Raw genomic sequence first — 23,843 nt, 5'->3', positions numbered from 1 at the left:
CACCTGTTAGGCCAGCCTGTTTCTTCCCTCAGGACAACTCAAGATAACTCCTTGAAAGATAAACTTACATGTCCTGATCCATAAGACCCCACTGCTCCTCTGTCAAATTTATCTGTAATTTTCCTTTGCTACGTCTGGCTCATAACTTCCAGCAGACTCTCTTCCATATTAGTAAACCATTTCTCTTCCTTTCACAGTAACACAGGTCCAGGGAGGGTACCTGATACTGTAGAGTGAGACATAGCATTGGTCAAAGAAGAGCTCTGGGCCATTTTTCTACACAGCACAGTACCACCGTGCAGGACTCTGATTAGGCCTGCTGGGAGCGGGGTGTGTAAGAGCAGTCTGACCACTGTCCTAACATTGCCACACTGATTCAGGCACCCAAAGTGCCATGTTCAAAGCCATTTGCTTCTCTCTGGGCAGTACTTTGATATATTGTGTGTGTGGTTATTTCTTTAAATTTTCCTTGGCCAGACTGGACCAGTTTTCTGAATTTATCCTTTTTCTCAAATCCCCTCCTCTGGAAATGTGCACGCAGCCATGAGAGTGGTCTCTCGGTCTAGCTCAAGCTGGTGTTTTGAAATGGTCACCGTTATTGTCCTGGACCAACAATAACCTCCACAGCAAAATGATCTGAGGCAAAAAGGGTGTTGTAAGGAAGGTCTTTGAACAAAAATGCTTAGGCCTGTGATACATCCAGCTAGGTGGTGAAATTTCTTGGGAGCCCTGGAGGTGGTTTCAAGCCAACAGGATTCGCTGAGGTCATCATTATTTTCACTGGTTTTGTTTTGTTTTTAGTCAGAATAGTATCTGCACTGCAGGTCTCCTATAACTCACATTGCATTGTTTTTCTCTGCAGTGTTTGGTGTTCAAAACAACCTGTCTCCAAGCTGTGCAGCTCTGAACCAAAATGCCACTGCAGCCTCCGCAGGTCAGCAACTATTTAAACCTAGAGAAAGTGTGTGAGTCACTAGTGTGTGCTGTCTTCTCCCGCCTTTTCCATAGCAACTAGAAAGTTCATGTTGACAGAGGCTTCTTCATAGCCACCTTTTCTGGTGTGGAGCAATGTGATGTAAGGGGATACAGAGGAGCATTTCCTCCACTTGGCATGCACAGGAATGGCTCTCCATGCCTATGCAAGCCCTAGACATTTATTCACTGGGGAAGCTCTTACTCCTTTGAGTTGTCCTATGTGCCACAAATGAGAAAAGGCTATTGAAAGGGTGTGCAGCCCAAGGCTGGTGTGGGTAGCCTCCAACTCTTTTATTCTGGGATTTCTTCATTGCAGCATATGGGCTGAAGAACAGTTCCCAGAGCAACACCATGGCTAGTACTGGCGGGTCTGCCTCAGCAGGTGAGTGTGGCATTCACAGTTGTTTAGACATGGCTGTGCAAGCTGTGTGGAGTGCTGGCCTTGTTCGAGCATATCGTGACACAAATGAGTCAGATATTCAGCCAGCTGACTGACTCCAACGTATGGCTCCTCAGAAGCACAACTGGTCACTAGCCAAGCCCCCCACCAGTGCCTTTCTGAAATGAAAGCAAATGAGCCAGAAGCTCAGAATGAGAAAATCAGCTGGTCTGATTCCGGTCTCCCCCACTTTGTAGTAACTTGGTTGATTTTATTACAGCTATTTCTGCTTAATAGCCAAGTAACTGGATATAAAATCATACCTGTGAAATCATGCTTCATTTGAAGCCCAAACATTTGCAAGGTTGCTCTTACACATCATTTTGCAGTAGTACCAACCTCATCCAATCAAGGAACTGACTCATACATGATCGTATTGGTTTTTTTTTAAAATGAGAATCATTGAGGTCTTTCTACTGGCCTTTGGTCTTTGAATTGTTAGGATTTGTCTTTTCCAGCTTTTTTTCTGAAGCTCCTAGAGCTGTAAATTAGTCTTTTATTTTTTCTGTAAAGAAAGCTAGGTTTCTTTTGTAGTCTGAGGACTTCCAAGGTAAGGCTTAAAAAAATAGAAATACCATAAAAATTATGATAGTGTTGCTAATACATGTTTATTGCAGGTATTGTGCTCGAGTGATGGAATTAATGTCTGGGTACCTTAACTTTCAGAGTTGTGTCAATTCACATGCAAGGTCACACCATTGTACACCATTTCAGACATACTTGATACTGCCTAAGAGCAGGAGGGTGACCAAACTGATGCCTCTGAGTCTTGTTTGGCCTGAGCGCCACCTCAGGAAGTTACAAACAGTTTGATGCCTCATCACCATACCTTGCTGCCAAGGATACAGAGTACTCTGTGCTTCACAGAGTATCTCTGCTAAAGGTGATGCTCTCAGCTTGAGATTTGCTGGCTTTGAAGACCCTTGGATGTCTCTTCCAGCCTGACTTTCTACAATTCTGTAGTAAGTTTGTTTGAGAAATAAAGAGGCTATTGAGCAAATGATTTCCCATATATGATTGGATTCCAAATGCTCTCTATTTCCAGTAGCAGTTACTCCCCTGCTAATGAAATACACATCTCTAAAGAAATCTGATGACATGCACAGCTTTCCTCTCAGCTTCAGTGACCAGTGTGTCTCTTGCCTTGGGTTTATAGCAGTGGCAACCTCAATCATAATGGGACTTTCTGTTTTAATGAACAACTGTGCTGTGACTTGTACTTAAGACTCGTTGGCCGAGACTTGTCTCCTCCTTATCCCATCTTTTATCCATATTCCAGGGGGAACTGTTTTGAGCTCCCAGGGAGATGACATCCTGCGCAAAGACTGCAAGTTCCTGCTGCTGGAGAAGGAGAATGTCCCAGCCAAGAAGGAGATGGAGCTCTTGATCATGACAAAGGACAGTGGCAAAGTCTTCAGTGCCTCTACCACTGGGCTCAATGGAGGTAACTTCTCTTCCTCAGGACATGTAGGTATGCTTAGAGCAGAGAAGTGGAGGGTGATCATATGGGGAAAGAGCACCCAAACCAGATCTGCAGGGCACATTCTAGAGACTCTGAACTTTGGCACAGCTGCAGTGAGAACAAAATAGCCTGAACTCGTGTGATAAAGACCAGTCCTGCACATGCAGACAGGTGAACTCTGCAGCCGTAGGGTCTTCTCCATCTATGGAGTTCAGAGTTCTGCACACTGCACCCTAACTTAGACCTAGCCTGGTTAAAAGCTAAATGCCCTGCCGCATGCCTGCCAGGGCTTCAAGTTTGGCTTGCAGGGGTTTAACTTTTGCATTTGAAGCTCTAGAGTGTGCCTCAGGGAGATTCACAAAGCTCAGGAGCTTGGGAGCTATGAAAGCAAAAACTAGATCAGCCACTGGTTTAAACTGGCAGAGTTGTTGTGGCTTCCTAGTAAAAAACATACTTTTTGCCAACAAAGGAAGATAGGCCAGGTTGAAATGCTGGTGTAAGATGTTTAATTACATTTGGTTCCTGTTCAGGATCCTTTGCAGAAGACACCTTGAAGAAAGAGAAGCAGGGATTTTCCTCCTCTTATGGTGCAGATGCTGGCCTAAAATCAGAAGCAAATGGTAAGAGTTTGTCCCCATGCAATGCAACAGAGCTATATTCTGCCTCCATTACTAGCTTCCCCATATAATCTCACACTTCTAGTTTGATCATGCATAGAAAGACTATTAAAAACTCTTTTGCTGCTGTTGCAACAGGAGGAGTAAAATCTGTGCCAACAAGGGACAAAGCAACTTATGCAGGTAGGTGGTGCTATTCAGACTCTTTCATTAGAGGGAGCACCAAAGCACAATGTACAAAAAAGCAGTCATCCTTGTGTGAGATGAATGATTTCTGTGTGATGACATCAGAGGGAGGGCATCCTCAAGAGGCTGCTCTGTAATGAGCAGAGCATGCGCCAGAGAAATTTGCCCCTGTGATTTGATCATAGGTGAGTGAGCAGCTGTGCCACATTTTTACTGAGGGAGGAAATCGGATAGCTCATGATGCAGCTGCATCCTGCTATCAGGGCAAATTTATGGGAAGGAAGGGGCTCAGAGGGACTGTGCTGGCTCTTGCAGTCATTTATGGCTCAAAACTGTAGAGCATAGTGGCCTGAGGGGGTCACAGTTTTGGGCTGTTATTTTAGCAAGCACTGAGTGTTTTCCCCTGTTGGGATTTCCATTGGGAATGCTTTTCCCAGCTTCCACAGCAACTATATTTTACCTGCCATGTGCAGAGTGAGGTGTAAAGACTTTTTTTTTCTCCATAACCCTATTTATAATGTATCTGACCTTGCTGTCCTTATTCTCAAGAGATTATTGACTTTGAAGTCAAGGAGCCATGCATTAACCAGGAGATTGCCCCTTCTCCCTTCCAGAAATACGAGGTGGTGATGCAGGGGGTGCAATAGGATCAGCACCATCCTGGTGCCCCTGTGGTTCCTGCTGTAGCTGGTGGAAGTGGCTTCTGGGTTTGCTTCTGGCTTGGTTGCTTCTCCTTGGATTGCTCTTTGGACTCATTGCTCTGGGTAAGAAGTAACTGCAAGAGCTGGTTTAGGTTAGAGACATCCAGGTGTAATTAAGGCTGGGGCTGAACAGAAACCAGCCTCTGTGTATCCCTATCCCTGAGAAAGGTTACAGCAATGGCTAGAATGAGAGGAAGCAAAGCTGTGGAGGTAGGGCCCCCCTTCTTCCTACAGGAGAAGGTTTGATACAGAGGAACAAAATGCTGAACAGGATAGAAGGAGTAACAGAGGGTTTAAACTGACAAAGAGGCCTAACAAACTGTCACTCACTACCAGATATGCCAAGGCAGGGAGCTGAAGAGGAGCACATTCAGTGCTGAAGATTGTGAGTGCCACCAAAATATTTCAAATGTACAGAAAGAATGGATAAGGGATATAAACCTTCGATGAGGGGATAAATAGCCTTGGGGTGAGGAAGGTAAGGAAATTCTTGAGATCTGACATCTTTATTCTCCTCAGAGACTAGCAGGTTCCAAAGCTGTCATTTAAACTCCAGGATATTCCTGCTAGAAAAAAAGAAACACAGAATAATCCTGCAAAGCTCAGTGGCCATAGCTGTGTGACAGTGTTACCTTGTCCCTGCTGTTTGAAGTAGGTATTTCAGGCATAAGCCTGCAACAGCATCTTCCCTAGCATTTTACTTTAACCTTCCAGCGGAAGAAGTGAGACGGCTGAAATCTCGTGTGAGCGACCTGGAAAAGATCAATGACAGCTACCTGACAGTTAATCCAGGGATTGCAAATATAGACAAGGAAGTTTCAAAAGCAGAATTTGTTCGTGGCATGGCGCCCTCCTTAGCCTTCTCTTCTGGAGATGAAGAGTCAGTTTGGCTGATGGTGAAGAGCAGACTGAACAAGGAAATAGAACGAGGTGAGGAGGGTCGATGACTGTGATGCTTCATGAGACCAGTTTATTTAAAGGGGGATGGGAGGATTTGATTGCCTGCGAGCCTAAAGATCAGGGCTGCTAGAGTGCAATGCAGTCTGTCCAAATTAGGGCCCTCACCTGTCCTCACAGATAGGCTGTGCTGGGGCTCAGTTTGTTGCCACTAACAATACACTAGTGGTGCATCCCTCAAAGACAGCAGGGAGAGGAGAAGAAAGGAGGCTGCAGATGTGCCATGGTGTGCCAGGATGTGTCACATTTGCTGTAGCAAGTGAGTTTTCTATTTTGAAAGACTTGCACAGAAAAATGAGCCCCCAGCTTGTTTCTCATGCTACTTTTGGTAGCACGGGAAAGATAGTTTACTTCTGTTTCACAGATGATGGGAACAGGCTAACAACAGTGGGTATCAGAGTCAAAAACAGGAGTAGGGACTACAGGAGCCTGCATTCTCCCTTCTTCAGAGGTTTCATGTAACTACAATGCCAGGATTTGCGAAGGCAAATAGGCTGAGAAAACTCTGCTCCTAAAGCCATACTGTATTTGTTAGTCTGTGCTGCCTGCAGCCTCAAAATCCAATTAGAAGTATCTTTGTAGGTGAAGAGAGTAGCTATTTTGTTGCGTAATGAAATCTAACAGTCCCTTCACTTCCTGTTGCAGGCTACTTCCGAGGGGAGAGAGGAGAACCTGGTCTGAAAGGTACAAGTGTATAGTCCTTCTCTTCCCCTGTCCTGTTCCTCCGAGCACAAGTTTAGTGTGGATTTTTAACACAAGGGGCAACTGGCGGTGAGAAAGGTGAAGCAGGTTTACGCTTAAACAAAAACAGTGTGAAGCTGGTTTGCCACTTAAACTTTAAAGAGCCTGATGCTGCACGGAACAAATGCAGGAGGCCCAATCCTGCATTGTGCCAGTGTGAAGGGCAAGATGCTGTATGTTGCTAGGGGGACGAGTCTGATCCTGCACTATTTAAGTGTGAAGTGTCCACATTCACCTAGAACTCCCCCATTTCGCTGAGGGCTGGAAAGCAATTACAAAAACAAAATAAGTGAGCAGTCACTGGAAATAGTCCAGGATCTCTCCTGAACTTATTTTTTTCTCTTAGGTGACATGGGAATGCAAGGGCCCAAAGGTGAGTCTGGAATTGCATGCTTTCTCAGGTAGGTTGGCAGCCTACCATAACACCTAGGTAGCAAATGGATTTTTATTGCTCCAGAAGTTAGGTAGAAGGGTTGACGGATCTGAAACCAGTTCCTTTCCTGTGATTCAGATATTGTTGTGATGGTTGGGTTTTTTGCCCTTCTTGCTAGTAAAGACAATTTTGGAGGTCGCAGTAGAAGAGACAACAGATCTCACTTTAAGTCTAGAAACCTCTTTCACCTGGATGAAAATCATTCCTGAAGCTAAACTATACCTGGTTTAGTCAAAAAAGGTTCTTCAGAGGACTTTGCACAGTGTGAAGGATCTGATCTATTACACAAATATGAGGGGCCCAATGTGGCATTGTTTGAGAGGATAAAACTCCTAAATATGCCGGGAACATAAACTTCTTTTATGGGAAGTTGATGACCAGCCAAAGAAAGAACAGGGAAGACCTATTCCCCACTGACTGTCTGTTTCTTCCTCCCCACAGGAGAGCGAGGGCTTCCTGGAGTCCCAGGTAGGTAGTAGGACGACTCCCTTTTGAGGGAGGACATTCAATGACATTAGTGTTGGCAAGAACAAATTTCACATGGCAAACCCACCTCGAGATGTTTCTGTAAGGAGTCAATATTAGCAGATGGACTAATTCACTTGATTAATGCCTTGATGTTAAGTTACTGACACAGCTCAGAGACTTGGTTACAGGCAAGGCCTCAGCCTGACTTCTGTTTAATTGAATGTGCCTAGTTTGGGAGTGTGAACATCCCAGCTTAACTTTGAAAGAGTCCCACAGCTGCATGAGCACTTGGTCCATGCAGCTTTTTGTGCTCTGACATATGTACTGTGCTTTTCCAAAGAAATCCCTTGTTCAAGTACCCACATTGCAAGTATTATATTCTTTAGCCCAGGTGCTGAATCCTTCCAGACTTCAGCTTGACAGATGCCCCTTATTTGCATGTTATTCATTCATGGTGCATGGATGTGGACTCTGAATATTTGTTGTGTTTTTCTTTCCAGGCATTCCTGGTCCAAGTGGACACCAAGGACCAGAAGGACCAAAAGGACAGAAAGGCAGCATGGGTAAGCATCTTGATTAATGCTGTGGGTCTCTCACAACTGATTGACGCATGGGAATACAGGCATCAGCTTGGTGTGATCATTGCCTTCCCAAAGGAAGTGAGCAAGGATGCTCGTTGCTCTAGGTCTCCTGTAAAGAGACCCTTTATTGCAAGGCATTGTTTCCTATAGGTGATCCTGGCATGGAAGGTCCCATGGGACAGAGAGGTCGAGAAGGGCTACCAGGGCCTCGAGGAGAGCCTGGACCGCCTGGATTTGGAGAAAAGGGAGACAGAGGTAGGAACTAGATCTGCCATTCCTGGATAAAGCAGAGATGGACCAAAGCTGGAGTTTGGTCCTGATTTACCAGACACCTCAGTGGTAGGATTTGGTTTTGATTACTCAGATCCAGATTTCATGTTAGATGCTTGTCAGCACAGACAAAGCTGGCCTAAAGGGTTTTTGTGCAAAGTTTACAACCGGCAAACAAGATGACTTTTGTTTTGCCAGATCTCACAGTCAGGTTTGACTTTGGCAGAACCAAAAGACTTAGTATCTGGGTTACCTTTTTCCAGTTGTCCAAGCCACCAAAGCTGGGGGATTCTAGCCTTGTTCATCCTAAAGCCCAATGAGATGGGATTTTTTTTCACAAATAATGCATGCTTCTTTGGGTGTTTTGTACTGACCTATGGATTAGTTACTGATTATTCATGACACTAGCCAGAGAAAGCACAACAGGAGGGGAATAGAGAGATGGGATCATAATTGTATTCTACAGTGTGTGTTCATGCTCTTATTCTCCAGGTGTTGTTGGTGAGCCAGGTCCTCCAGGACCTCCTGGTCCCCCAGGTTCTGCTGGCCTTAAAGGTAAATATGAGGATGGACAGAGATAACCTAGCAGCCTGTTTAGGTGTCCTATCAGGAGGTAATGACCACTCCAGTCTTCTTGTTCCACGTGGGTTGCACTGCAGTGATCAGAAAAGTGATCTGCTGATCATCATTTTAGAAACAGCTTGCTTTGGTAGAGGAACATAACCTTTAGACCAATAAGTTCTTGAGGATTTTTAGTGAGAGTGGGGGCCAGCAGAGGGGTTTCCCCAAAACATCAGTCTTGAAGATGTCTTATGTTTCCAGTTGTTTTTTCCCTGCTTTCAGAGATAATGGAGTAAACTCCATACTCCTAACAGGCTGTTAATAGACTTAACAATCTACAATCCACATAACTCGGACCAAAAGTGCACTATAAAGAATGGCTCCTACTGAAACCCAGATTCCAGTATCTCAGTCAATATGGAAGGCTTGAGTCTTTTTACCTTAGTTCATGGAAAACCACTTCCTCTAGATCACAAGAACTAGACTGTGTAGATTTAGTGTCCTGATTTTGAGGATGCCAGCAATGTAAGCTCTTCCAGTGGCTGGGAGGATCCTCGTCAGATAAACACTTAATGGGTTGTGGATGCTTCTGGGCAAATCTAAAGAAATTTGTTCACTTTCTAATTGCGGTGTTACTGAAACAAAATTCATGTTGCTTATTCACAGGTCTAATGGGTTCTCCAGGCCCACAGGGTCCTCCAGGTGAGTGCTGCATTCCTTTTTTATGGCACCTCATAGACTAGAGAAAACAAAAATGGAGTGACAACTTCTGATAATTTTCCTTCTTCAGTGGTGGTTGGTGGTGAGTTGGATAGACTAACCTCCCCATCTCATTTTTCTTCAGGTCCTTCTGGCCTACAAGGATTTAGAGGAGAAGCAGGTCTTCCAGGTGCTAAAGGTAAGCTCCGCTTCCCCTGGACAGTAATAGTAGCACCAGCAGATGTACTTTTCCACCACTGCTCTGAGTAGCAGACTTGATTTGAGCATGGAGCACTGAGACCCTACGGACAGAGACAAGCCCGTGAGCCAGGAAAGGGGGGGAGGAAATAGACCTGGCTCAGTGATTGCAACCTAGTATTGAGAAATACAAGAGATAAGAGAGGTGATAGAGAAGTCTAGGTGAGGAAGCATGGATGGATGGAGCTATATTGAAGGAAAGGAAGTTCGGTTTGAGTTTCTCTGGTATCAGAGTGCATGTATTCCCCTATGATTTTCCTTGGTGTGTGAAATCCTTTTCCCTTCCAACTTGTTATTACTCTTCTTCAATCACTGATATATCTTTCAGGTGAGAAAGGAGCTGCTGGAGCCCCTGGACCAAAAGGTATGTTGATCAATTAAATGTCTTTTGTGGGTACTTTCTTTAGGTTGCCTTAGATATGGATACTGTCCATGGGGTTTAACTCCGTCCTTCCTTGGCTTGTTCTTTTGTGCTTTTGTCAGAAGTCAGACTTTCTTTTCTCAGACAGAAAATATTTTACAATGAAGCAATCTCACAAAATCCATCCCTTTTTGTGTTGTAGGTGACCAGGGTGAGAAAGGTTCTCGTGGAATGACAGGTCAGTGGATTGTTTCCCTGGAATAACACTCTATCTAACAAACACATGAATTATTTGAGTTTTCAAATAACAGTATCCCCAGCCAATCCTAGTCAGCTTTCTAGAAGAAGTATAAAGATTATATTGGTTATATTGGTTATATGTTTTTGCACCTAAGTTTTAAACAACTAGATCCCATTTTGATTCCAGTAATCTTCGTAGAAATGTTTGTGTTTGGCTTTAGATAAATTTTCCCTCATGTGCACTGTATTCACTTCACTTGAGCATTTCTGGTGCCAGAGACCATCACAAATTAAGAGGCCTGAACATCCTGTCAAAGCTGTTTTTCAGTTGCAAATAAGCAAATATTGCTGACAGTCATAAATTGTATCTTCAAGATTTATTTGATTCATTTTTGTGTAATTTTGTTACAGGTGAACAAGGCTCAAGAGGAATGCCTGGTGTTCCAGGAGAGCCAGGGGCTAAAGGATCAGTAGGTAGGTAACAGAAAACAGATGTGATTATATGTGGGGCACTGCCATTTCCACCCACAGAGCCCGTTTCTGTGATCACAGACAAGGGAACAACTTGGAATCATGCTGGTTGTGATCATACTGGTTGTGATCCCATGTCTCTTCTCTAAATAGCTAAGGTTAGTCTGTATACTCAGAAAAGTTGTCCTACAGTTAAGTTTCAAGTGAACTTTCTCCGGATCTTCAGTGACTGCAGCCAAGCTTTCATTTGGACGCAATACGATGAAAAGGCACTCTCCTGTGTTTTGGGCTATGTTCCACTTAGTAGGAGGGCAGGGCAACTGAGATACTATTTCAAAAGTCCCTAATGACCTCTTTTCTTTGAACAGGACCAGCTGGCCGTGATGGACAGCCAGGTGAAAGAGGTAAGGGATTCTTCCTCCCTCACTGCTCTTCCCTTGAGGTAGAAGAGCAGATACTCCTTGACTTGGCAGGAGGTTGATTTGAGGAAGGGGTGGTAGAAGATGGCAGCAGATTCATGTCCTGGGATCTTGCTGTCTCAGAAAAACTGTGGAGTCAACCATGTAAATATGGAACTGAGACATGTGACGGAACTGGCCATAAATTTGCGCCAGATCTCTGCTCCCTGCAAAGCTCTTTCCCATTGTGGGTGTTCACCTCTCAGACTGTGATGCTGAAATTGCCCACTTGGCTGTGAGGATACGATGGGTAGAAAGTGCTGAAGGACAACTGGTGGTAAAGCTTGAATGGGTTGGTAGATAAGTCAGTGATGGCTGGGTTGTTAATGGTGATTATGTCCATAGGTGAACCAGGTCTTATGGGAATGCCAGGAGCCCGAGGCCCACCAGGACCCACCGGAGATGCAGGACAGCCGGGTAAGAGCAGACAGAGAACAAAAATATTTTTTGCTCAGTCAAGAACACAGTAGTTTCTGTCAATGATTTCCAGTCTCATTTCGAAGTTCTGGCTGGCAGTCAAAGCACTAGAAAAGATCTCTGTGCTGTAAGAGGGTAATGGAAGGGAAAGACACAGGGAGTCTAGACCCTTTGTGATATCAGGATTGCACATACTGCAGACAAGAACATCACAGAATTACAGAGTCACAGAGTGGTTGAGGTTGGAAGGAACCTCTGGAGATCATCTAGTCCAACCCCCCTGCTCAAGCAGGGTCACCTAGAGCACATTTCCAAGGATTGTGTCCAGGTGGGTTTTGAATATCTCCAGAGAAGGAGATTCCACAACCTGTTCCAGTGCTCTGTCACCCTCACAGTGAAGAAGTTTTTCCTCATATTCAGATGGAACTTCCTGTGTTTCAGTTTGTGCCCATTGCCTCTTGTCCTGTCACTGGGCACCACTGAAAATAGTCTGGCCCCATTCTCTTGACACCCTCCCTTAAGATATTTGTATACATTGATAAGATCTCCTTTCAGTCTTCCCTTCGCCAGGCTAAACAGTCGCAGCTCTCTCAGCCTTTCCTCCTAAGAGAGATGCTCCAGTCCCCTAATCATCTTTGTAGCCCTCCGCTGGACTCTCTCCAGTAGTGCCATGTTTCTCTTGTACTGGGGAGCCCAGAACTGGACACAGTACTCCAGATGTGGCCTCACCAGGGCTGAGTAGAGATCTCTTAGAGTTTTTGCTTCTATTTTTCCAGGTCTCACAGGACCCCAAGGACCCCCAGGTAGGTTTTTTCACCATATTCCAGTTTATCAATGACACACGTTGATAAGGGCTCAAAACCACCTTGTAATTTCCCCCCTGCACCACTCAGGGCTTCCTAAGTGGGATCCCAAGGTTTCTGCTTCTCCCTTAGGTCCTGAGACAGGTTTTGTGATTGGTGCGTAAGTTTTCAGTAATACAGGGCCTTGGACTGTTTGAAAAATTGCCTCTCCCCAAAACATAGTTTGCTACAAAGAAGATGTTTCTGTTCCTTGGGCATCACTGAACAGTCCTTCTACCCAGCAGCAGAAGCTGGGAGGAGAGGAGGTAGCAGTGGAAGTGGCAACAGAGGATGTGACATTCTGCAAGCAGAGGTGGTTTGGGGAGCAGTTGCCAGGGAATTTCTCCAGGAGCCTCAGAACGGGGGGCAGGATCTGGGGGAAGCAACAGGTAAATCTAGGGAGCTGTGCCATCATCCGGGGAGCAGTGGGAGAAGGGAAGCCCTTACCTTTGCCCAGGGACACTACCAGCTCTGTCTACAGTCCACTGTGAATTCCTCCACCTGGTGTAGTAGGCACAACCTGCATAAAAATGCTGAGAGCCAATGTCTTTAGTAGGAAATTCCTCCTATAAACCCCAGACTAAAACTGGGGTACCTGGAAAAAACAAACAAACAAACAGTTTTTGCACTAACCATTTTAAATTGTTCATCTACCTCATACCAGGACTTCCAGGCAACCCAGGCCGACCAGGGGCTAAAGGTGAGTTTTGTTTCCTCCCTAATACTCATTTGCTCTCTAAGCATTTAATTTTAGGGAGGATTGTCTGCTCAGCTGACCAGTCTCTGAATCAACAGTGGCATCTAGTGGCTTCAGGAAAAGAAAGTTTGAGGAACAGAGGGTAGCCAAAGCCTCCCTGAGCACACCAAAGGCAGCACAGCAGTTCTCCCTCTAAGACAGCCTTAGCAGACCTGGTTTTGCCCTGGGTATATGAGCATGAGCCCTGGTGACTGCAGTGGAAGCTGTGTGCCTGCCTCTCAGATAGATCAGGGCCCATTGCCTATTCTGGCGGGTGTAGTGTTCAGAAAGCTGATCAAGCATGTCTCTGGATTAGCAGAGCTCTGTTGCTCTGTCTTCCCCTCTGACATTCTACTGCTATGATTTACTGGACAAGAGATCAAGAGCAAGGGGAATAGAAACCATATGTTTGATAGGACAGTTTCATTGATCTAGTGACAGATTTCCCAAAGAAAGAAGTTCATCTTTCGTCTCTTTCTTTTCTTAGGAGAAACTGGAGCTCCAGGCAAAGTTATAAGTGCTGGTAGGTACTGCTGTGAGTTCGAACACTTACACTTTTGGAGGATTTTCTGCATTTTTTTATTATGCTTTCTAAATTCATATTCACTGGGTGCCAGTCCTGTACTAGGGGCTCCCTCTATTGGGAGAATACATGTTATAGCTGGTCAAATGATTACTTAGGGATGGATTTGTTACAGATTCACGCTGTGTGTGTATGTGTTTGTGTTTCAGAGGGTTCGTCAACTATTGCTTTGCCAGGCCCACCAGGTCCCCCAGGCCCAGCTGGTCCCACTGGACCCCCAGGTGTTCCAGGTGAGGAAGCTGCTTCTCCATTGTGGTTTCCACAGGCAGCTTGCATCGCTGTCCATCCAGTTCTTTATTTAATGTGTGATGTTTCTTGCCCCTGCCAGGCTGTCCTCTGTGGGAGGTGAGATTGCTTAGGCAGTCTAGATACATAAGGGTCTCCACCCTTTCCTGCTGTCTGTGCTCTCTGCACAGAGCAAGGCCAAGATCTAGGGCTGAGTTAGAGAGGTAGTGGCATCGAGAGAGAAATGGGAAATGATCAGTCACAGGGAGGAAGGATAGAAGGGAAGGCTGGGAAGATGGAGAAACTGGGAGCAGTGCTATTATCCTTTGATCTGATGAGTACAAACTAATGATAGATCAAATCCAGCAATTCAAATCAAGACCTTTTGCCTCTCAGGGAAGCAGGTGTGCATGCACACACACACACTCAGTGCATGAATTTGGTCTTCAGATTCCTCTGTCCCAGGTCAGACACTGCCCTCCAGCACACTGGCATCTGGAAGCAGTTCCTGGGCCCTGATTTTCATGGCACTTCTGTGCCTTTCCCAGCCATGTAGCTGGAGCTAGTCTTGGAGCTAGTTTGGTGGAACTAGTCCTAATTTGCAGCAGGAAATGCAAGAAGAGGATTAGGCCTATTGCATTTCTATTGTGGTCTGTAGCAATCTGGTTATTTCCCCAGTCAAAGAAGCACTGAGCACTTTAATTGTCAGATGATGGAAAATAGGCCATTTCTCCAGAGCCTCAAGTAATATATAGGACTAATAAATTCATACCCTATCACAATTCAATTTATTTGTGCAAATACATTATTTGATGTTCTCAGCTCTTTATGAAAAATACCTATTGATTCTCTTCTGCTACTGTAAAATACAACCAGAAAAATCCAATGCAATCTTTTTTTCTTTTGAAACCAGGTCCTGTTGGGCCAGCTGGTCTCCCTGGACAGCAAGGTACTGTTCTCCATCAACCTTGATTCAGCTCCTTAAGAGAACAGCATTCATTAGTTTTCCTTTGTTTCTAATTCTCTCAGCCCTTGGCACAGTCTCTCTCCCTTTGTTTGCAGATTCCTTACTTTCAGTTCATTTTGCTGCATTATTGGGCTTAATTGATCTTTTAAGGAGTTTCTATTCTTTTCTTTTTTTTCCCCTTCCCAGGGGAAGAAGGGGGATGTTAAGAGCCAGTGTGATGTGGAAGTTGCAGATGCCTTTTTTTCTCATGTTATTTTATTTGGAGACTGGTATTTCTAAAGCACTTCTCAGCTGCAATTGCCTTTCTGTGGCGGGGAATATAGCCCAGCTGGCTGGCTTCTGCCATTTTGAAAGGTGGGAAAACAAACTAGAGCCTAACTGGTAATAATGTCATTGTGAAACCGCTGCCAGTTGGACAGAGATCTGTTGGGAAGGGCCCGTACAGAGCTCAGAAAGGTTGGGAAGCTCCTCTTAAGGACCCTTCTTAGCTTGTTTTCTATGATCAAGCAAACTGTACAGTAATTTCCATATTTGAGGAAATGTCCATCCCGGACTGAGTTCAGACTCCCAGTTCACATGAGCCAAGTCTGAACCCACGTGAGGGAGATGAGGATGGGTGCACAGTGTCACCTTCTCTCAGTTAATTCACTTTTTCTTTTTTCCTGAAAAAGGTCCAAGGGGTGAGAAGGGATCCGCGGGTGAAGCTGTGGTAGAAACCATCAGAACAGAAGTCTCATCATTAACATCTCAGAGTAAGTGGGCCTGGCTTTCCACTTCTTTGCTTGGAGAGGTATTGGAAGCCTCCAGCCCTGCTTACAGCTAAGGGGAGGTGCCTCTTCCCCTCAACATGCCATAAGGCAAAGTGTGTGTGTGTTTGTGTGTGTGTGTGTTTGGCGGGCAGATCTATACCCTGACAGCAATACCAGCCACCTCTTCTACCCTGCTTCTCATCTGTGCATCCCAAAGTGCTTTCAAAAGGTGGTAAATGGCACCAGGCCCATTTCACAGAGAGGTAAGCTAAGGCATGGTGACTGATGAATAGTCTCCAACAGTGAAGATGGTCACAAAGCTGTGGGGTCTCAGCCAGGCCCTCTAGCCACTGTTCTTGCACTGGGCAGTTAGTTCCCCATGTAATATGAACACAGAGCCATCTGTAAAGGAAGAACCAGTTTGAAATGGCATGTTAATCCAACAGGGAAGGAAGGAAATCAAAATCTCTCTGCAAATTAGAGGATGAATTCACAGGGGAAGAAATCCTGTTTCAAGGTGGAAATAAGTGGAGCAGAACAGAGTGGTTTAGCAGCATCCTGTGAAAAATGCCTGCTTGCTCTGTGTAATACTAAATGTGTGTGCACTTACAACCAGTATTTGTAGGGTTTGTGAGCTCTCTGTAAGTGAATGAGAGAGGCAAGGCAGAGGAGGGCATAAAATTATGAATGGTCCTTTTCTGATCACTATTTGTGGCCCCAGAATGGGGTCATGTAGATCTGGACCGTGCTTCAGTACGTCCCATCCCCCATTCTGGAGTTGTGGATCTCAGCATCACTGAGTTTTGAGTTTATGCCTCAACTTGGAGGTGTGGATACATCTCCACTCAAGATAACACAGGGCAAATATTTGTTAAATAACGGCTGCCTAATTTTCTCATCCCAAATCTTGTCCCTCTTTGAAAGCATCTTTCTCCTACATGAAAGTTCTTTCCCTCCTTCTCTACTCTTTGGGTCATTTGCTCTTTCACTCAGCTATCTTTGTTCTCCAGAGAGATCCCCTCCCTGTTTCCTATATGCTACCAGCCTGTTCAGCACTGCTTTTTGCTTCATGACTTAGGCTTTTGCTTCATGACCCCATGCTGCCAACTGAGCACATCTGTCCTCTCTCTTCTCTGCCTCAGCTTTGACTCAGGTCACCCAGATCCTGCCTTAGTCCACCCTTGAGTGTAAGAGCTTCTGTCAGCCATGCAACGACAGTGTTTCCATAGTAGCAATAGCTCCATAGCAACAATTTTTCCTTTCTGTGTGTTTCATTTGCACAGTGCTGGCAGATTTACAAGGGCGAGCAGGACCGCCAGGTCCCCCTGGACCACCAGGTACGTCATATAGCAGAGCTCAGTACGTAAGCAGGGGCATGCTGACACGTGTTTCTGGGCCATGCAGTTTTTTGAGTAAATGCTCTGTAACATTTCTGTTTCTTTGGCCATCAGGTGAATCTGTGCAAGGACCCCCTGGACCTCGTGGACCCCCAGGTAAGAGCTTGTTTCTCTGAAACAAACCTGGAAAGTGAGAGGTTTTTTCAATGCCTCTGTCCTGTGCCCTGCAGTATCCCAGATGCAATCTTGGACCTGTTGAAAGTTAATAGGATCTTTACCACTGACCTTACTGGGAGCAGATTATCACATAGTGGGTTCCTACTAACACAGCTTCACTGAAATACAGTTTCACAGCAGCAAGAGTAATGCCACCCACAGGAGAAGATTTGCTTTGCAGAGGTCTGCTAGCCAGACTTGTAAGTCATAAAAGCCATACTTCTTGGGAAGACACTGGACCTTCTCAAGTTCCTGGGGAAGCAACTGGAACCGCTTCCATCTTTACTTTTTACTTGTCCAGTCTTAACTGCTAGCTGGGGGCAGATGTAGCAAGATATCATGAAAAACATTTCCCCTTTCTCCTTCCGGTAGCACAGTGATTCCTTCCCTTCCACAGCCAGAAGAGAGGAGCTGAAGGAGGGTGCAAGACAGGAGCATAACACCATTCCTTGCTCTCTGCTCAGTAGCAAAGGGGAGCAGGTCAGTTGTGCAATGGAACGAACCTTCCCTCTCAATGCAGGGAAGGCCAGCTGGGATTGGCACTGTGTACCACGAGAAAGGGAGTTTCTTTGCCCTTGGTCTGCTGTGGTGACAAGTGATAATGAAAATAATTAACAGGGATAGATGTCGGTGGAGAAAACAATGAAACCAGCCTACACATGGCTAGGGCCATTGCTGGAGGTACAGCAGCTCTGTCACTCAGTCTGTCACACTCCTGAGGCTCATCCTTTCTGAGGCCTGTTTGTGTCCCTTTTGCCTAGGAGAAGGATTGCCAGGACCTCCAGGCCCACCAGGGAGACCAGGATCTTTCACACAGACCTCAGGTAGGCTCTACCTACTCATTCCCTCCTCTGTGCCCTGGAAAAGAACTGCCTGTTGTAGTTCCAGAGAGCACATTACCTCCTTGGCTGTGAGCAGATGGAGCTGTGGGGACCATGCGCCCTGTTCTGTTGAATGTCATGAAGCAACCTTTTTGTTTTAATTCCAGAAACAGTCTTCACAGGACCACCAGGTCCACCAGGCCCACCAGGCCCAAAGGGAGACCAAGGTGCGTATATCCTGCTGCCTCACTAAGATACCAGAAAGTATGGATCCCTGACCCCTCTGCCTGAAAAGAAGTGAGGAGGGGCTTGGATGTGGAAACTGTCCTGCTTTTCTGTGGCTGTGAGAGAGCTGGCACAGTGGTCACTAAGCAGGATTCCTATCTGATGCCATAAAAGAAGTGAGTCATTATGGGAGAAATTAATTAGCTTCCAGCGCTGGTGTCAAGGCAGCCGCTGTATTCAGACCTCAACTTTGCAAGCCTCTGAGATTCAGGGCCATTCAGAGTTTCAGATTTGCCATTAAAGTGGCACAGTCTGTTTGCAAAATGCAGCATGGACTTGGCTAAGTCAGTGCAAGAAGGTGGCCCTGTTAAGCATAGCCCAGCTCTGAGCTGAGTAGAAGAGATGGGATCTAATCCATTTACTCATTGCAGCCTGGTAAACTGGTGGCCATAATATTCTGCAGCATAGATTCGAGTACTGTTGCAGATCAGAATGAAGCAAAAGCTAACGATGCTCCTCTGCTTCCCTGTTCACAGGCGAACGAGGCCCACGAGGATTCACGGGTAAGGAGGCTTCCAGGGGATGTCAGCGGGTGCAGTGTAGATTGCCAGTGTTTGTGACTGCTCCCCCATTTCTGTATCCAATGCAGGTGAACCCGGTGAGCCTGGCCTCCCAGGAATCTTCTCACATGGTCAGTCTGTGCCCCCTTTCCTCTTCTGAATTTATTGTCCCTAAGCTGAAACCAGGAAGCAAAATCCTGCTCTGTTGACTCCAGCTCAGTTTTAGTGGAGTCAGGATTTTGTCCACACACTTTATTCCTGTGCATCTCTGACTCTTCCTCTGTGATTGGCAGATGGAGGAGCGACCATGCAGGGACCTCCAGGAGTTCCAGGCCCACCAGGCCCGCCAGGACCCAAAGGTAAAGTTAAAATCTTCTGTCTCCTCGTTGGCCTCACGCAGTCAAGACTGGTTGAGGCTAGAGGTTGGAGCAGCCTGGTCCACTGGGAGTTAGAGCTCTGCCCACCCCTGTCTTTTGAGTCATGGTAGGACCCTGGCAATTGCACTGCTCTGAGCACAAGGCCCTTAGATGGGTCACAGAAAGCTCAGGAAGGCTGCCATAACCTCTTTCCTCTGTTCTTCTCCAATAAGCTGCCAGTCCAAGATCTGTCATTGCAAGATTTGGATGGTTGGTTCTCTGGCAACATGTAGCTCAGCCCTTTAACATGACCAGCATGCAACATGCAGTAACACTCACAATAGTTGTCTGTCTCCCTGTCTCTGGTTTCCAGGTGATGCAGGTGTCCCAGGCGCTCCTGGCATCCCAGGAGCATCGCGAGGTAAGAGGCCAGACCATCATTGCTCTGATATTATCAGGAAATGTTGACATCCTGACAGAGACTTGCAGAAAGCTCCTGTGGGTCTTGCAGCTGTGGGTGCTGCCCTCAGGTCAATGGGATTCGTGTTCTTCACAGTCTGCCCACCTCAGACAATTTAAGAACTGCAAGTTTTATGTTTCCAGCTTACTGAAAATCTTTGAGCCAAAGTTTGTCCACATAGGACATGAAAGAAAGGGAGTCCTGGTTGGGTAACCATGTTCTAGAGGGGATTAGGGAAGCTGCATTAAACCCTCTGGTGGAAATCCTTTTGTTCAGACCAAAATTGCTCTTTGTTCAGTTTTCATTTACTGCCAGGAGGATGCAAGTGAGTTAAGCCACTTTCATCCTGAATGAGAACATCTCTCTATGCAGGACACTAACACAGTTTAACAAATCCCTTTTGAAAGTGAATATGGATTAACTTGAGTGTTCCTCCATGTGAACAAGTCCTCTGCTCCTCCATGTCAGGAGGAATACTACTGCAGGTCATTGGAAAGACAAATATACCCTGAAGAGCCTGAGGTGCCTGGACACTGCAGTGACTGGAGTCACATAGGGCCCACCCATACTTTGCAGTGGACACCAGTGAGGAGGTTCTTGAGCTGGTGCCGCAGGCTGGCTGGGACCAGGAGCAGCAGGGCAGTGAGGCCAGCCTAATGAGATTGGGATCCCTGTCCGTATTTCTACACAGCGTTGCATTCCGGCACGCAGACTGACCAGCTCTGTAAGCGCGAAGCCAGGGAGGTCTCTGGACTTTGCCCTGTGGGGCTGCATAAGCTGGACTATAAGTCACCAAATTGAAGACCTTATACTGTCTAATCGCCAGTGCTGGGTGTGTTGGGAGATGAAGGGGGAGCCCCGCCATAGTCAATTCCCAAAGCTCTTTCCAGGCCTGTGGGAAGGGCTCAATGCCACCATCCCCTTAGCCTTGCTTGGTCTGATCTAGCCATGCCATAACCTTTCCTCCTTCTTACAGTGAATACTGTAGGTGGATCCAGACAAATTCAGGGACCCCCAGGACCTCCTGGGCCACCTGGTCCTCCTGGCCCAGGTGGAAGCTCATCTCAAGAGATTCAGCAGTATGTCACTGACTTCCTGAAGAGTGAGTATAACCAGACTTTGCCAAGGGTCAGTGGATGCATGCCGATCTCCTTCCTGCTCCTATCACTCTCTCTTTAGAAGCAGCAGCCTAAGTGCTCTGGCCTTATTTACGTTGGATACATTGAGGTGCTATTGCCCACTGTGGCCTCTGCAGAACTGTCCTTCTGTGGGCCTGCTCTTTGCCAGAGGTAGAGGATCCAGTCATTGTGCATTTGGCCATCACCTTCTCTCTAGTGATATGGGCATGTCTTGGGCTTCCTACCTAGGCGACAACGTACGGCATTATTTGACTGGTGCCCAAGGCCCACCAGGCCCACCCGGCCCACCTGGAGTCATCACTATGGCGGATGGAAAGAACTTGGACTATGCGGAGCTGGCTTCCCGTGTTATGAGCTACCTAACAGGTAAGCACTGTGTTCCTGTGTTGGTAAGTAGCGTGTGTACTGAGTCACACTCTCAGCTGAACTTGTGCAGCACCCAGATGATGAGAGCCAGAGGGAGAGACAACAGTCTTTAAATAGCAGACCTCCAACCCAGTTATCCGTCTTCTACAGTCTTGGCGCAGGACTCTGCAGAGCCTAGGTGTCCTCTAAGCCTTGTCTTTTTTTAATGGTTATGTTAACTAACATTTTGTGGTATTTAAGCAATCTGACCTTAAACATTAGCTGCTTGACCCTGTAAGGTCCCCAGCACCCCAGTGGAGGTGCTGTATTTGGTGCATGTGGTCTTGGATATTCTGTGACTGTCTTGTCTGCTTTGAGCCTTCCTGAAGTGGATGAAGTTTCCAGAGCTTTTGGAAGCAGCCTGGAATCTCCTCAGTCAGGAGAGCAGAGATCAAACCACTGTGAAAATGGCCACCCTGTGAGACAGCAGCTGATTCATGGTGCTCTGCATGGGAAGCCCATTCCACCAGTTAAACTGGATTATTTCAGCTTTCATTTGTCCCTACCTGGCTCTTCACCTTCTCCCTCCTCTTAATCCTGTCTGACATAAAACCTTTTCATTCCCACAGGCTCTTCAAGTCGTTATCATTCACTTGACAGTTCAGTATCAAGTGCATCCGTTTTGTACCAAGAACTTCTGGACATGCTGCAGAGTAAGTATCCTCGAAGGGAAACACAAGAGATACAGATAAAGCATCCCAGCAGCCTGGAGGTCTGCCCCTCCCTGCCAGCCTCCTGCCTCCAACCAGTGGTACCTGCAGCTACTTCAGAGGGCAAAGGCCTGCTGTTGGTGCTGCTGAATGACCTGCAAAGCCTCCTTCCAAGCCCTTTGGAGACAGATTTATGTGTCTTGGACTGGAGAGTTTGCATGCTTTCTAGAAGCTATTCTTTCTCACCTGTTCACTTTTCATTCCCACTGTTACAATTCCGCAGCTTCCTGCTCTCTCCCCTCCCTTCCTCAGCTCTCCAAGTGGCATCAGCCTAGCCCCTCATTTTCAGGAATTCCTTACAATTTCTCATGAAAGCTTGGACATCTGCTTTCCAGTTCCCCTTCTCTTAGGGCTCCCTATTCCACCTTGCCCATCCCAAGCCCTTGTCAAGCCTTTGTTGACAAGCTGGGTGGGATGCATGGCTCTGTGCTCTTTCCTGCACACACTGTTATTGGGGGCTGATGATAGCTAAATCACTGGGGTGTCATTTTGCTGTGCCAGAAGGTATTAACACTGTTGCCCAACACTGCGTTCCTCGTATGTGATCTGATGGGGAGTCAGTCAGATTCCATGCTCTAGACAGACAAACAGCTACTGAAATGCCACAGAGCTCAGCGTGATCTTTACCAGCTGACCCACTTCTTACTCTCTTTACACAAGATGTTGTCCAGGGTGTCCTGAAGAAATAGATGAGCATGAGGAGGTCCCTTGGGCAATCCAAACTGTCATCCAACTCTGATCTCAGGTTCTAGGAGGTTCCCAGTGCCGTCCAAAACATTTCTTACACCATATACAGGGCAAACTTGCACTCAGGAGGGGAGCAGAGGAGGGAAAGAGAGCTTTGCAGGCACAGATTTGGTGATCTCTCTAGCAGTAGGGGCTTAGCTCACAGGCTGGGAACCACTAGCACCTTGCTCCTCTGCAGCAGCAGGATGGTCTTAAAAGATGCATCTTTCATTTCCAGGAGAAGAAATTCGACAGTATCTAATTGGACCTCAGGGCCCACCGGGGCCTCCTGGACCAGGGGGAGATGGCATGTCTCTGTCACTGGATTATGATGAATTGACCAGACGGGTTATCAGCTACTTGACAAGTAATGGTCTTTATTAGTGTGTGTTTCCCTCTATTCCTTTGGCTGCTGACCAGAAAGTTCAAGTGGTCAGTGAAAACTCTCCCAGTGGGTTCTGAGCAAATCCCTAAGAACAGAGACCTCCTTAGAGGGCCTGTGAGAGGCATGGGGGAGAACAAGGATGCCCTGTGGCTAAGATACTATCCAGGGACTCCAGAAATGCTTTGCTAAAAACTGATCTTGGGGGCATCACTTCACCTTAGTCACCTTAGCTGTGCTGTAAGGGCTCCTTTAATAGTCAGTAGAGAGAGAAATCAACACCTTCAGCTGTCTATCCCACTTTTCTTACTGCGTCTGTGGCCAGGATATACCTCTTTGTGGAAGAGCTGATCTCTAACCACTAGTTGTCAAGGCAACCCAGACAAGGAACCCTTAGAAGTTTAAAGTTCCTTCAAACAACTTCCACTGCTCTGCTTCATTTTCCTATCTGTGAAGTGGCAATATGACATGTAAGAACCACTGGGCAGAGAGGACTCTGGAGCATTCCCAACAGCAGTGCTAAAATGCTTAATCCTGGCAACTGCAAATATCTGCTTAAAAGAACAGCCTGGTCCATGCTCAGTCTCTCTGAACTGCCTTTGGAAGCCAGATCCCACTAATGGGCTGCTCCAAGAATGGTGGGAATCTCCTCTTTGGCTCTAAGAGCAGGAAACTGCTGTTTAACACAAGCACCCCAACCGCTCAAGCAGGACAGCTGCATTTTATCAGGAAGAACACTTCATTATAGCAAATTGCACAGAGGCACAAAGTTTGCAAAAAAGCAAGTGGCGGATGAGCTTGTTTTGCACCAGAGCTGCTTGTGCACAGGTGGGCACATGGAGAGCGGCACATGTTTCAGCCGGTGGGTCACAGCTGAGCTGTCTGTCCCAGCAGGCTCCAGTGTCTGGGACTCACAAGATGTGCAGAGCTCTTCCCAGGAGAAGAGGAAGAGGCCTGATTCCTGCCCATCTGCAAGTGCCCTTGTGTTTGAATTAACCAGGCAGGTTTTAACTCCAGTCTGGAATAGGGCTTGAGCCCTGCTTCCCAGCCCAGCCTGCTGTTGGGAGCATTCCACCCCACAGGAGGCATTGCCCACGAGTGCACTCCCC

General features: G+C 46.5%; 1 protein-coding gene across 1 annotated transcript in view; it reads left to right on the top strand.

Moving 5' to 3' along the window:
• The window catches only part of COL17A1 (collagen type XVII alpha 1 chain), a 47,243-nt gene that overhangs the window by 15,340 nt on the left and 8,060 nt on the right, over window positions 1–23,843 (top strand). Inside the window, 38 exon segments of the mRNA XM_013959796.2 lie at window positions 863–934; window positions 1,292–1,357; window positions 2,694–2,858; window positions 3,407–3,496; window positions 3,632–3,676; window positions 4,294–4,443; window positions 5,095–5,310; window positions 5,983–6,021; window positions 6,425–6,451; window positions 6,953–6,979; window positions 7,480–7,542; window positions 7,711–7,815; window positions 8,323–8,385; window positions 9,058–9,093; window positions 9,236–9,289; window positions 9,677–9,712; window positions 9,912–9,947; window positions 10,361–10,423; window positions 10,789–10,824; window positions 11,224–11,295; window positions 12,072–12,098; window positions 12,802–12,837; window positions 13,361–13,396; window positions 13,606–13,686; window positions 14,595–14,630; window positions 15,320–15,400; window positions 16,681–16,734; window positions 16,849–16,890; window positions 17,712–17,774; window positions 17,939–17,998; window positions 18,533–18,559; window positions 18,646–18,687; window positions 18,850–18,915; window positions 19,286–19,333; window positions 20,349–20,474; window positions 20,740–20,877; window positions 21,486–21,569; window positions 22,591–22,719. Of these exon segments, the coding sequence (XP_013815250.2) occupies window positions 863–934; window positions 1,292–1,357; window positions 2,694–2,858; window positions 3,407–3,496; window positions 3,632–3,676; window positions 4,294–4,443; window positions 5,095–5,310; window positions 5,983–6,021; window positions 6,425–6,451; window positions 6,953–6,979; window positions 7,480–7,542; window positions 7,711–7,815; window positions 8,323–8,385; window positions 9,058–9,093; window positions 9,236–9,289; window positions 9,677–9,712; window positions 9,912–9,947; window positions 10,361–10,423; window positions 10,789–10,824; window positions 11,224–11,295; window positions 12,072–12,098; window positions 12,802–12,837; window positions 13,361–13,396; window positions 13,606–13,686; window positions 14,595–14,630; window positions 15,320–15,400; window positions 16,681–16,734; window positions 16,849–16,890; window positions 17,712–17,774; window positions 17,939–17,998; window positions 18,533–18,559; window positions 18,646–18,687; window positions 18,850–18,915; window positions 19,286–19,333; window positions 20,349–20,474; window positions 20,740–20,877; window positions 21,486–21,569; window positions 22,591–22,719 (2,637 nt within the window).

Source organism: Apteryx mantelli, chromosome 7 (genome assembly GCF_036417845.1).
Source record: "Apteryx mantelli isolate bAptMan1 chromosome 7, bAptMan1.hap1, whole genome shotgun sequence".
NCBI lineage: Eukaryota > Metazoa > Chordata > Aves > Apterygiformes > Apterygidae > Apteryx > Apteryx mantelli.
Note: the sequence above shows the minus strand (reverse complement) of the source record. Positions and strands in the feature narration are given on the sequence as shown.